Source organism: Littorina saxatilis, linkage group LG15, assembly GCF_037325665.1.
Source record: "Littorina saxatilis isolate snail1 linkage group LG15, US_GU_Lsax_2.0, whole genome shotgun sequence".
Classification (NCBI taxonomy): Eukaryota; Metazoa; Mollusca; class Gastropoda; order Littorinimorpha; family Littorinidae; genus Littorina; species Littorina saxatilis.
The window spans coordinates 49,655,724-49,670,098 of NC_090259.1; the positions used below are offsets into that span (position 1 = coordinate 49,655,724).

At 41.3% G+C, this 14,375-nt stretch overlaps 1 protein-coding gene across 1 annotated transcript in view; it reads right to left on the reverse strand.

Moving 5' to 3' along the window:
• Positions 1-1,367: 1,367 nt before the first annotated feature.
• LOC138949550 (AP-3 complex subunit mu-1-like) overlaps positions 1,368-14,375 on the reverse strand; it is a 47,863-nt gene continuing 34,855 nt past the window's right edge. Inside the window, exons 12-13 of the mRNA XM_070321404.1 lie at positions 9,218-9,286; positions 1,368-5,727 (exon numbers count right to left, since the gene is read on the reverse strand). Of these exons, the coding sequence (XP_070177505.1) occupies positions 5,662-5,727; positions 9,218-9,286 (135 nt within the window). The 3' untranslated portion in view covers positions 1,368-5,661. The remainder of the gene's footprint in view (positions 5,728-9,217; positions 9,287-14,375) is intronic.

Genomic DNA, 14,375 nt, shown 5'->3' on the forward strand with positions numbered 1-14,375 from the left:
TTCATAGGTCAATCTGACAAGTCTTGATGAAAACAATGCAGTTTGGTCAGTTTCATAGGTCAATCTGACAAGTCTTGATGAAAACAATGCAGTTTGTTCAGTTTCATAGGTCAATCTGACAAGTCTTGATGAAAACAATGCAGTATGTTCAGTTTCATAGGTCTTCCTGTCAAGTCTTGATGAAAACTATGCAGTTTGGTCAGTTTCATAGGTCGACAAATTGACTAATTGTATTAATTTTGCTTTATGCAACTTGTGATGTTTTTTTTATTTTTTTATACATATGAATGCCTGTCTGGTTTTACTTTGTTCAGGGTTAAAACAGCACAAACCCTTTTCCCTGCTCTGTCCATGTATGGTTACAGTCACTCTGTTCATTATTACAACAGCACAAACCCTTTTCCCTGCTCTGTCCACTTGTGGTTACACGCTCTGTTCATTATTACAACAGCACAAACCCTTTTCCCTGCTCTGTCCACTTGTGGTTACACGCTCTGTTCATTATTACAACAGCACAAACCCTTTTCCCTGCTCTGTCGAGTTGTGGTTACACGCTCTGTTCATTATTACAACAGCACAAACCCTTTTCCCTGCTCTGTCCACTTGTGGTTACACGCTCTGTTCATTATTACAACAGCACAAACCCTTTTCCCTGCTCTGTCCATGTATGGTTACAGTCACTCTGTTCATTATTACAACAGCACAAACCCTCTTTCCTGCTCTGTCCATGTATGGTTACAGTCACTCTGTTCATTATTACAACAGCACAAACCCTTTTCCCTGCTCTGTCCATGTATGGTTACACGCTCTGTTCATTATTACAACAGCACAAACCCTTTCTCCTGCTCTGTCCACTTGTGAATACACAGTGTGAAAAACAATACATGAATCTTGCTTTAGTTATTATAAGCAAGTTCTGTGTGCAAACACACACACCCACACACACAGTCACACAGACATACACACAGACACACACAGACATACACACAGACACACACACAGTCACACAGACATACACACAGACACACACAGACACACACACAGTCACACAGACATACACAGACACACACAGACACACACAGACACACCCACACACACACACAGACACACACACACACACACACAGAAACACAGACACACACAGACACAGGCACACAAAGGCACACATACATACACACAGACATACACACAGACACACAGACAGTCACACAGACATACACACACCCACACACACAGTCACACAGACATACACACAGACACACAGAGACACACACACAGTCACACAGACATACACACAGACACACACAGACACACACACACACAGACATTATACATACACAGTGAACCCTCCCGGTTCAGACAACAAATTTGAAGACATTCACATTTTTAATAAAAACCCAGTAGTGGCAAGTGTTCAAGATACATCATCTTCAAATGTGGTTTAAAAAGGTGAACACCCATCACCCAACAACATGGTAATAACTGTTACATAGTGATTTAGTCTAATTCTTTCTTTATTTGGTGTTTAACGTCGTTTTCAACCAGGGTTAGTCTAATTGTTTTGCCCCTAGAGCTATACAGTTCAGGTAAGTGGTTGTAATTATGTGACCACATACCACAAATTCCTTAAAATAAACGTTTCAGCACCGAGTTACTCATACTAAAAACGCCTGTGTTTTGCATAGGAATTCCAGACTGTACTTCTCATTGTGACGCCTTTTTGCGCGAGTCATAATTTTTGTCCTACCTTTTGCCACTTATCATTTCATGCGCTATTCCTAGAGACACACATTTCCAATTGAGCCGGGAGCTACAGAGTTCGTTTTGGGAGTTGAATAGATCACAACAAACACAACAAAGGTCTTGGAATCAGTGTCTGAGCGTTCGATTTTTCACATCTGAATGCTGTGTTTCTTGGTCATTTCAGACCGTGATGTTCTCCAACGAACATTGCGTTTGTTTCTGTTATGCGAAGCGTCTTAGCCCTGTATGGCATGGAATATGCATGCGTAAGCTAGACAATAGGTTTGTCTTTCTCAATCCAACGGTCTTAATCTTCTTTGACGAATGGGTATCTATGAGGACTAAACTAAGGTAACTGCTCGCTGATTAAAATTCATTTCATTATTTGGCTTGAGGGCTAAAATCAGGTAAGTGGATTGGAGAAGGGGAAAAAAATACAAAATATTTTTGTAATTTGGAGAAAATACAGTTTGCCCAGAAGTCCATGTGTTTTTTGCCGAAAGATGATGGTGAAGTTATTCATGATAATGCTTTGATTGTTAAAGAACCACAGACCTTTTATGAGGAGTTATATGCTTCAAGAGAAGCCGAACTGGTAAATCAAGAGATTGATGAAAACCTGGCTCATCCTGTATTAACAGATGCTGAGAGTAAACAATTGGAAGGTAGACTTACTCAATGTGAGCTACTCAAAGCTGTGAAAAAATTAAACAATGACAAAAGCCCAGGATCAGATGGGTACACTGCGGAATTCTTCAAGTTTTTCTATTCTGACTTAGGAAAGTTTATGTTACGGTCTATAAATTGTGGATTTGAGAAAGGAGAAATGTCGGTGACTCAGAGACAGGGCGTTATAGTATGTATTCCAAAGGAAGGAAAAAAGAAAACACTTTTAAAAAATTGGAGACCAATTCCTCTGTTAAATACGGTTTATAAGATTGCATCAACATGTATTGCAGAACGGGTTAAACGGGTTTTACCAAATTTGATTCATGATGATCAAAAAGGCTTCTTGAAAGGAAGATATATTGGTGAAAACGTCAGATTAATATATGATACCCTGTTCTACTCAAATAAACATAATATACCTGGCCTACTTTTGATGGTCGACTTTGAAAAGGCTTTCGACAGTGTTGCCTGGTCATTTATTGAAAAATCTTTGAGCAAATTCAACTTTGGAAATGACATAAAACGATGGATTTTTACTTTTTATTGCAAAATTAAGTCCTGTGTTTCAGTTAATGGTCGGTATTCAGCATGGTTTAATGTAGGTCGAGGCACCCGGCAAGGGGATCCGCTGTCACCTTATCTATTTTTGATTTGTGCCGAAATATTGTCTCTTATGGTACGCCAGAACAAAAAGATTTGTGGTATGAATATTCTTGGCGAAAATATTTTATTGTCACAATTCGCCGATGATACCAGTCTGTTTCTTGATGGTACAGAGCAATCATTTTGCGAAAGTATAAAAGTGTTACAACATTTTGCATCACTATCAGGTTTGAGAATGAATTATGATAAAACAATTGTAGTTTGGTTAGGACCTTTAAAGTTTTGCAAAAGAAGATTTTTGCCTGATATGAACTTTACTTGGAACCCGGATAATTTTAAAGCACTTGGTGTTATTTTTTCAGTAAATGTATCCGAGGTTGTTTTTCTTAACTATAGAAATAAGTTAAAGGAAATTCAAAAACTTCTGAATTCATGGACCAGAAGGAACCTGACACCTTTTGGTAAAATAACAGTCCTAAAAACCTTGGCTATTTCCAAATTGACACATTTGTTTACGAATTTACCTGATCCAGACGAACAGTTTATGATGGAGCTAAATAATATTTTTTTCAAATTTCTTTGGGATGGAAAAAGAGATAAAATTAAAAGAACTACGGTCACCCAACCCTATGAAGATGGAGGATTAAAGATGGTTGACGTGAAAAGTTTTCTGTCATCTCTAAAAATTGTTTGGTTAAAAAGAGTTGTTGGTCTTACTGGATTAATATCAAGATTATTGTTTAAAGCATGTCCATCTGTTATAACAATAAATATGAGAGAAGAGGAATTTGCAAATGTTTTGATGCAGAGAATGGAAAACCCGTTTTGGACTGATGTTTTTAAACATTATATGAAACTACATGGAAAATGTGAACCTACAACCTTTAACGATTTTGTATCAGAATGTTTACATTATAATGTTAATATTCGCAGAGATAAAAAGACAGTGTACATTCAAAACTGGATTGACAATGGAATTGCTCAGATTGGTCATATTTTGGGACAAAATGGATACTTATCCTATAATGCGTTTAAAATTAAATATCCAAATGTGCGAGGAGATTTTGTATTGTATCAAGGTGTAATCCAGGCTGTTAAAAAATATCAGAGAAAAATCGGCTTAGAATTTGATAAACATTTTATTATGACAGAGCCCATTGTGTGGAAATGTATTTGTAAAGGTAAGACACAACTTATTTACAAAAAACTGATTGAACATGCTACGGTCCCAAAATGTATCGAAAAGTGGTCTGAATCTTTAGACTGTTTGTTAGATAAGAAGGCTATTTTTCAATATGTTTTTAAAACAACAAAAGACACTTGTCTGAGATGGTTCCAGTACCGATTATTGTACAGAATTTTGCCCACAGAACGGTTTCTATTTTTGCGAAAAATTGTGGATACGTCATTGTGTACTTTTTGCGGTAGAAATGAAGAAACCCTTTTACATATGTTTTGGGAGTGTGATAAAGTGCAGACTTTTTGGATAGAATTTGTAAATTGGCTAAAGGTGAACTGCACCCATTGTGACAATTTAAAACTGTCTAAAGAACTGGTTCTTCTTGGAGTTGCGAACAATGTAGTCACCGATAAAGCTTTTGATGTGTTAGTAATCTGTGCCAAACACCATGTATATATTTCCAAAATGAACAAAAAGACCCCTCATTTTCAGACATTTAGTAGAAATTGTAAGCAAAGATTTATTTGTGAAAAGTATAATGCAGTTGTGAATAATACAGTACATAAATTTTACAAGGATTGGCGCCTGTATATATATGCATATTCTGATGTAACCCTTAGGTTTTTTTCTTTCTTAAATCCTTTTGATACTGCGACCACCAAGCCCTGAACATCCCCCCTCCCCCACCCATCCTCCCACCCCATGTATGTTGTAATTGTTCAAGTGTTCTTCTGTTGTATGGTTTTGTCCCTTCGTTTAGGTGATGTCCTGTAATGTACAGTGTATACATGTAGAAAAAAAAACTTCACAAAAAGAGAATAAAAAAAAAAAAAAAAAAAAAAAAAATCAGGTAACCCCTCTGCAAAATTTCAAACCTCATACTGTTGAGTCGCTCCATAAAATTTGGAAAATTTTCTTTCAATTGCACAAAAGTCAGACCATTTCACAAACAATGTGTCCACTTTGGGGGTTAGTAATGCCTAAGCTGAAGTTGATGTACAACAAGTATCATATTAAGCATTTACTGACACACATCTTTACCAGAACATACACAGCATGATAGAATATCTCTCACAAAACATAAACCTACTGAACTAAAACCTAATCATAAACTGTACTACTGCACTGAAGACCAACTTACAAACACATATATATAACTGGATTAAACAAGTACAGTCAAACATATGACTGCATGTAATACCACTTTCACAACACAATGCGTCCTACATGTTGACACCAAACACTTTACACGATTCGGGGGCGATGGAATGAACTGATATAAACGCATGCTTCATACACAATTAGTACATGATCACTAAATAACCAATCCACATACATTTCATTTGCAATCATCAAGAAAGCGCACGCACACACGCACGCACGCACGCACGCACGCACACACACACACACACACACACACACACACACACACACACACACACACACACACAGGTTGCAGTACAAGCTCAGGTCCGTATCTGGAATTTGCCAGCCCGCGTGAGGTACTTGACTCCCTTGAATGGCTTGTACTTCTGGAACACACAGTAACATCGGGTCTCAGTCGCAGTTACATCACACGTCAGTCATAGTATGATCACTCAAGACAAATATCAATAACACACTGTAACATTGGGTCTCCGTCACAGTTACATCACACATCTGTCATAGTATGATCACTCAAGACAAATATCAACAAGAAGGGCAAAGCCCATACGACTCACATGCTTGACCTTGACCTTTCATGACATCATACACTAAGAACTGCTTTACACATTTTTCCTACCAAAATGCATGTGACCTTGACCCAAGGTCAAGGTCATCCAAGGTCATGCAACACAAAGCTGTTAATTCAAGACATAGGAAGTACAATGGTGCTTATTGGCTCTTTCTACCATGAGATATGGTCACTTTTAGTGGTTCACTACCTTATTTTGGTCACATTTCATAAGGGTCAAAGTGACCTTGACCTTGATCATATGTGACAAAATGTGTCTCATGATGAAAGCATAACATGTGCCCCACATAATTTTTAAGTTTGAAACAGTTATCTTCCATAGTTCAGGGTCAAGGTCACTTCAAAATATGTATACAATCCAACTTTGAAGAGCTCCTGTGACCTTGACCTTGAAGCAAGGTAAACCAAACTGGTATCAAAAGATGGGGCTTACTTTGCCCTATATATCATATATAGGTGAGGTATTCAATCTCAAAAACTTCAGAGAAAATGTGAAAAATGTGAAAAATAGTTGTTTTTTAGACAACATTTATGGCCCCTGCGACCTTGACCTTGAAGCAAGGTCAAGATGCTATGTATGTTTTTTGGGGCCTTGTCATCATACACCATCTTGCCAAATTTGGTACTGATAGACTGAATAGTGTCCAAGAAATATCCAACGTTAAAGTTTTCCGGACGGCCGGACGGACGGACGTCCGGACGGACGGACGGACGGACGGACGGACGGACGACTCGGGTGAGTACATAGACTCACTTTTGCTTCGCATGTGAGTCAATAACACACTGTAACATTGGGTCTCCGTCACAGTTACTTCACACATCAGTCATAGTATAATCACTCAAGACAAATATCAATAACACACTGTAACATTGGGTCTCCGTCACAGTTACACACATCTGTCATAGTATGATCACTCAAGACAAATATCAATAACACACTGTAACATTGGGTCTCCGTCACAGTTACATCACACATCAGTCATAGTATGATCACTCAAGACAAATATCAATAACACACCGTAACATTGGGTCTCCGTCACAGTTACATCACACATCTGTCATAGTATGATCACTCAAGACAAATATCAATAACACACCGTAACATTGGGTCTCCGTCACAGTTACATCACACATCTGTCATAGTATGATCACTCAAGACAAATATCAATAACACACTGTAACATTGAGTCTCCGTCACACTTACATCACACATCAGTCATAGTATAATCACTCAAGACAAATATCACCGTAACATTGGGTCTCCGTCACAGTTACATCACACATCACTCAAGACAAATATCAATAACACACACACACACACACACACACACACACACACACACACGTAAAAATATGTGTTGAACAGAGCTAATGAACAATAATAGCAACTTGTAGGATCATACCCCTGTGACACTACCTACTGTGTGTTCAACAGAGCTAATGAAGAATAATAGCAACTTGTAGGATCATACCCCTGTGACACTACCTACTGTGTGTTGAACACAGCTTATGAACAATAATAGCAACTTGTAGGATCATACCCCTGTGACACTACCTACTGTGTGTTGAACACAACTTATGAACAATAATAGCAACTTGTAGAATCATACCCCTGTGACACTACCTACTGTGTGTTGAACGGACCTAATGAAGAATAATAGCAACTTGTAGGATCATACCCCTGTGACACTACCTACTGTGTGTTCAACAGAGCTAATGTCTAATGAAGAATAATAGCAACTTGTAGAATCATACCCCTGTGACACTACCTACTGTGTGTTCAACAGAGCTAATGAAGAATAATAGCAACTTGTAGGATCATACCACTGTGAGTGTGACACTACCAACTGTGTGTTGAACAGAGCTTATGAAGAATAATAGCAACTTGTAGAATCATACCCCTGTGACACTACCTAGTGTGTGTTGAACAGAGCTAATGTACAATAATAGCAACTTGTAGGATCATACCCCTGTGACACTACCTACTGTGTGTTGAACAGAGCTAATGTACAATAATAGCAACTTGTAGGATCATACCCCTGTGACACTACCTACTGTGTGTTCAACAGAGCTAATGTCTAATGAAGAATAATAGCAACTTGTAGAATCATACCCCTGTGACACTACCTACTGTGTGTTCAACAGAGCTAATGAAGAATAATAGCAACTTGTAGTATCATACCACTGTGAGTGTGACACTACCAACTGTGTGTTGAACAGAGCTTATGAAGAATAATAGCAACTTGTAGAATCATACCCCTGTGACACTACCTACTGTGTGTTCAACAGAGCTAATGAAGAATACTAGCAACTTGTAGGATCATACCCCTGTGAGTGTGACACTAACTACTGTGTGTTCAACAAACCTAATGTAGAATAATAGCAACTTGTAGGATCATACCCCTGTGAGTGTGACACTACCTAGTGTGTGTTGAACAGAGCTAATGTACAATAATAGCAACTTGTAGAATCATACCCCTGTGACACTACCTACTGTGTGTTCAACAGAGCTAATGTACAATAATAGCAACTTGTAGGATCATACACCTGTGACACTACCTACTGTGTGTTCAACAAACCTAATGTAGAATAATAGCACACTTGTGGGATCATACCCCTGTGACACTAACTACTGTGTGTTCAACAGAGCTAATGCAGAATAATAGCAACTTGTAGGATCATACCCCTGTGAGTGTGACACTACCTAGTGTGTGTTGAACAGAGCTAATGTACAATAATAGCAACTTGTAGGATCATACCCCTGTGACACTACCTAGTGTGTGTTCAACAGAGCTAATGTAGAATAATAGCAACTTGTAGGATCATACCCCTGTGACACTACCTACTGTGTGTTCAACAGAGCTAATGAAGAATAATAGCAACTTGTAGGATCATACCCCTGTGACACTACCTACTGTGTGTTCAACAGAGCTAATGAAGAATAATAGCAACTTGTAGGATCATACACCTGTGACACTACCTACTGTGTGTTCAACAGAGCTAATGTACAATAATAGCAACTTGTAGGATCATACCCCTGTGACACTACCTAGTGTGTGTTCAACAGAGCTAATGTACAATAATAGCAACTTGTAGGATCATACCCCTGTGACACTACCTACTGTACAATGACAGGGTAGTAAATTGCCTTTCCATTCCTAGCACTCTTTTACAATCAAAAACAGCATACATACACTTACACAACAGCCTCATCAAAAGACCTGCATTCAATCTGTCTGTTTGTAATGAGGGTTGTACAAGTGTATGTATATGTGTATACCACTGACCTCTCCGTACATGTCCAGACGATTGACCTTCAGTCCTGACACCGCCATCTGACTGATTGAAAACATCACCTGTAACAGACATCACACACAGTGTCAGAAACATCATACAGTGTCACAGACAACACACACACACAGTGTCACACACAACACACAAAGTGTCACACACAACACACAAAGTGTCACACACAACACACACAACACACACAGTGTCAAAGACAACACACAGAGTGTCACAGACAACACACAAAGTGTCACACACAACACACACAGTGTCACAGACAACACACACAGTGTCACACACAACATGCACAGTGTCACACACAACACACACAGTGTCACACACAACACACACAGTGTCACACACAACACACACAGTGTCACACACAACACACACAGTGTCAAAGACAACACACAGAGTGTCACAGACAACACACAAAGTGTCACACACAACACACACAGTGTCACACACAACACACACACAGTGTCACAGACAACATGCACAGTGTCACACACAACACACACAAAGTGTCACACACAACACACACAGTGTCACACACAACACACACACAGTGTCACAGACAACACACAAAGTGTCACACACAACACACACAGTGTCACACACAACACACAAAGTGTCACAGACAACACACAAAGTGTCACACACAACACACACAGTGTCACACACAACACACAAAGTGTCACACACAACACACACAAAGTGTCACACACAACACACACACAGTGTCACACACAACACACACAGTGTCACAGACAACATGCACAGTGTCACACACAACACACACACAGTGTCACACACAACACACAGTGTCACACACAACACACACACAGTGTCACACACAACACACACAGTGTCACACACAACACACACAGTGTCACACACAACACACACAGTGTCACACACAACACACACAGTGTCACACACAACACACACACAGTGTCACACACAACACACACAGTGTCACAGACAACACACACAGAGTGTCACAGACAACACACACAGTGTCACACACAACACACAAAGTGTCACACACAACACACACAGTGTCAAAGACAACACACAGAGTGTCACAGACAACACACACACAGTGTCACACACAACACACACAGTGTCACACACAACACACACAGTGTCACACACAACACACACACAGTGTCACACACAACACACACAGTGTCACAGACAACACACACAGAGTGTCACAGACAACACACAAAGTGTCACACACAACACACACACAGTGTCACATACAACACACACAGTGTCACAGACAACACACACAGTGTCACAGACAACACACACACAGTGTCACACACAACACACACAGTGTCACAGACAACACACACAGTGTCACACACAACACACACAGTGTCACAGACAACACACACAGTGTCACAGACAACACACACAGTGTCACAGACAACACACACACAACACACACAGTGTCACACACAACACACAAAGTGTCACACACAACACACACACAGTGTCACACACAACACACACACAGTGTCACACACAACACACACAGTGTCACAGACAACACACACACAGTGTCACAGACAACACACACAGTGTCACACACAACACACACAGTGTCACAGACAACACACACACAGTGTCACAGACAACACACACACAGTGTCACACACAACACACACAGTGTCACACACAACATGCACAGTGTCACACAACACACACACAGTGTCACACACAACACACACAGTGTCACACACAACACACACACAGTGTCACACACAACACACACACAGTGTCACACACAACACACAGAGTGTCACAGACAACACACACACAGTGTCACACACAACACACACAGTGTCACACACAACATGCACAGTGTCACAGACAACACACACACAGTGTCACATACAACACACACAGTGTCACAGACAACACACACACAGTGTCACACACAACACACACAGTGTCACAGACAACATGCACAGTGTCACACACAACACACACAGTGTCACAGACAACACACACACAGTGTCACACACAACATGCACAGTGTCACACAAAACACACACAGTGTCACAGACAACACACACACAGTGTCACACACAACATGCACAGTGTCACACAAAACACACACAGTGTCACAGACAACACACACAGTGTCACAGACAACACACACAGTGTCACAGACAACATGCACAGTGTCACACACAACACACACACAGTGTCACACACAACACACACACAACACACACAGTGTCACACACAACACACACAGTGTCACACACAACATGCACAGTGTCACACACAACACACACAGTGTCACAGACAACACACACAGTGTCACAGACAACACACACACAGTGTCACACACAACATGCACAGTGTCACACACAACACACACAGTGTCACAGACACACACACAGTGTCACACACAACACACACACAGTGTCAAAGACAACACACACAGTGTCAAAGACAACACACACACAGTGTCACAGACAACACACACAGTGTCACACACAACACACACACAGTGTCAAAGACAACACACACAGTGTCACACACAACACACACACAGTGTCACAGACAACACACACAGTGTCACACACAACACACACACAGTGTCAAAGACAACACACACAGTGTCACACACAACACACACACAGTGTCACAGACAACACACACAGTGTCACACACAACACACACACAGTGTCAAAGACAACACACACACAGTGTCACACACAACACACACAGTGTCACACACAACACACACACAGTGTCACACACAACACACACAGTGTCACACACAACACACACAGTGTCACACACAACACACACACAGTGTCACACACAACACACAAAGTGTCACACACAACACACACACAGTGTCACACACAACACACACAGTGTCACACACAGTGTCAAAGACAACACACACAGTGTCACACACAACACACACACAGTGTCACACACAACACACACAACACACACAGTGTCACAGACAACACACACAGTGTCACACACAACATGCACAGTGTCACACACAACACACACAGTGTCACACACAACACACACACAGTGTCACACACAACACACACAGTGTCACACACAACACACACACAGTGTCACACACAACACACACAGTGTCACACACAACATGCACAGTGTCACACACAACACACACAGTGTCACAGACAACACACACAGTGTCACACACAACATGCACAGTGTCACACACAACACACACAGTGTCACACACAACACACACAGTGTCACACACAACACACACAGTGTCACACACAACATGCACAGTGTCACAGACAACACACACACAGTGTCACACACAACATGCACAGTGTCACACACAACACACACAGTGTCACACACAACATGCACAGTGTCACACACAACACACACACAGTGTCACACACAACACACACAGTGTCACACACAACATGCACAGTGTCACACACAACATGCACAGTGTCACAGACAACACACACAGTGTCACAGACAACACACACACACAGTGTCACACACAACACACACAGTGTCACACACAACACACACACAGTGTCACACACAACACACAGAGTGTCACAGACAACACACACAAAGTGTCACACACAACACACACAGTGTCACACACAACACACAAAGTGTCACAGACAACACACAAAGTGTCACACACAACACACACAGTGTCACAGACAACACACACACAGTGTCACAGACAACACACACAGTGTCAAAGACAACACACACAGTGTCACACACAACATGCACAGTGTAACAGACAACACACAGAGTGTCACACACAACACACACACAGTGTCACACACAACACACACAGTGTCAAAGACAACATGCACAGTGTCACACACAACATGCACAGTGTCAAAGACAACACACACACAGTGTCACACACAACACACACAGTGTCACACACAACACACAGAGTGTCACAGACAACACACACACAGTGTCACACACAACACACACAGTGTCACAGACAACACACACAGTGTCACACACAACACACACAGTGTCACACACAACACACACAGTGTCAAAGACAACACACAGAGTGTCACAGACAACACACAAAGTGTCACACACAACACACAGAGTGTCACAGACAACACACACACAGTGTCACACACAACATGCACAGTGTCACACACAACACACAGAGTGTCACAGACAACACACACACAGTGTCACACACAACACACACAGTGTCACAGACAACACACACAGTGTCACAGACAACACACACACAGTGTCACACACAACACACACAGTGTCACACACAACACACACAGTGTCAAAGACAACACACACAGTGTCACAGACAACACACACACAGTGTCACAGACAACATGCACAGTGTCACACACAACACACACAGTGTCACACACAACACACACACAGTGTCACACACAACATGCACAGTGTCACACACAACACACACAGTGTCACACAACACACACACAGTGTCAAAGACAACACACACAGTGTCACAGACAACACACACAGTGTCACAGACAACACACACACAGTGTCACAGACAACACACACAGTGTCACAGACAACACACACACAGTGTCACACACAACACACACAGTGTCACACACAACATGCACAGTGTCACACACAACACACAAAGTGTCACACACAACACACACAACACACACAGTGTCAAAGACAACACACACACAGTGTCACACACAACATGCACAGTGTCACAGACAACACACAGAGTGTCACACACAACACACACACAGTGTCACACACAACACACACAGTGTCACACACAACACACACACAGTGTCACAGACAACACACACACAAAGTGTCACACACAACATGCACAGTGTCACACAACACACACAGTGTCACAGACAACACACACACAGTGTCACACACAACATGCACAGTGTCACACAAAACACACACAGTGTCACACACAACATGCACAGTGTCACACACAACACACACACAAAGTGTCACACACAACACACACAGTGTCACACACAACACACACAGTGTCACACACAACACACACACAGTGTCACACACAACATGCACAGTGTCACACAAAACACACACAGTGTCACAGACAACACACACATAGTGTCACATACATAACACACA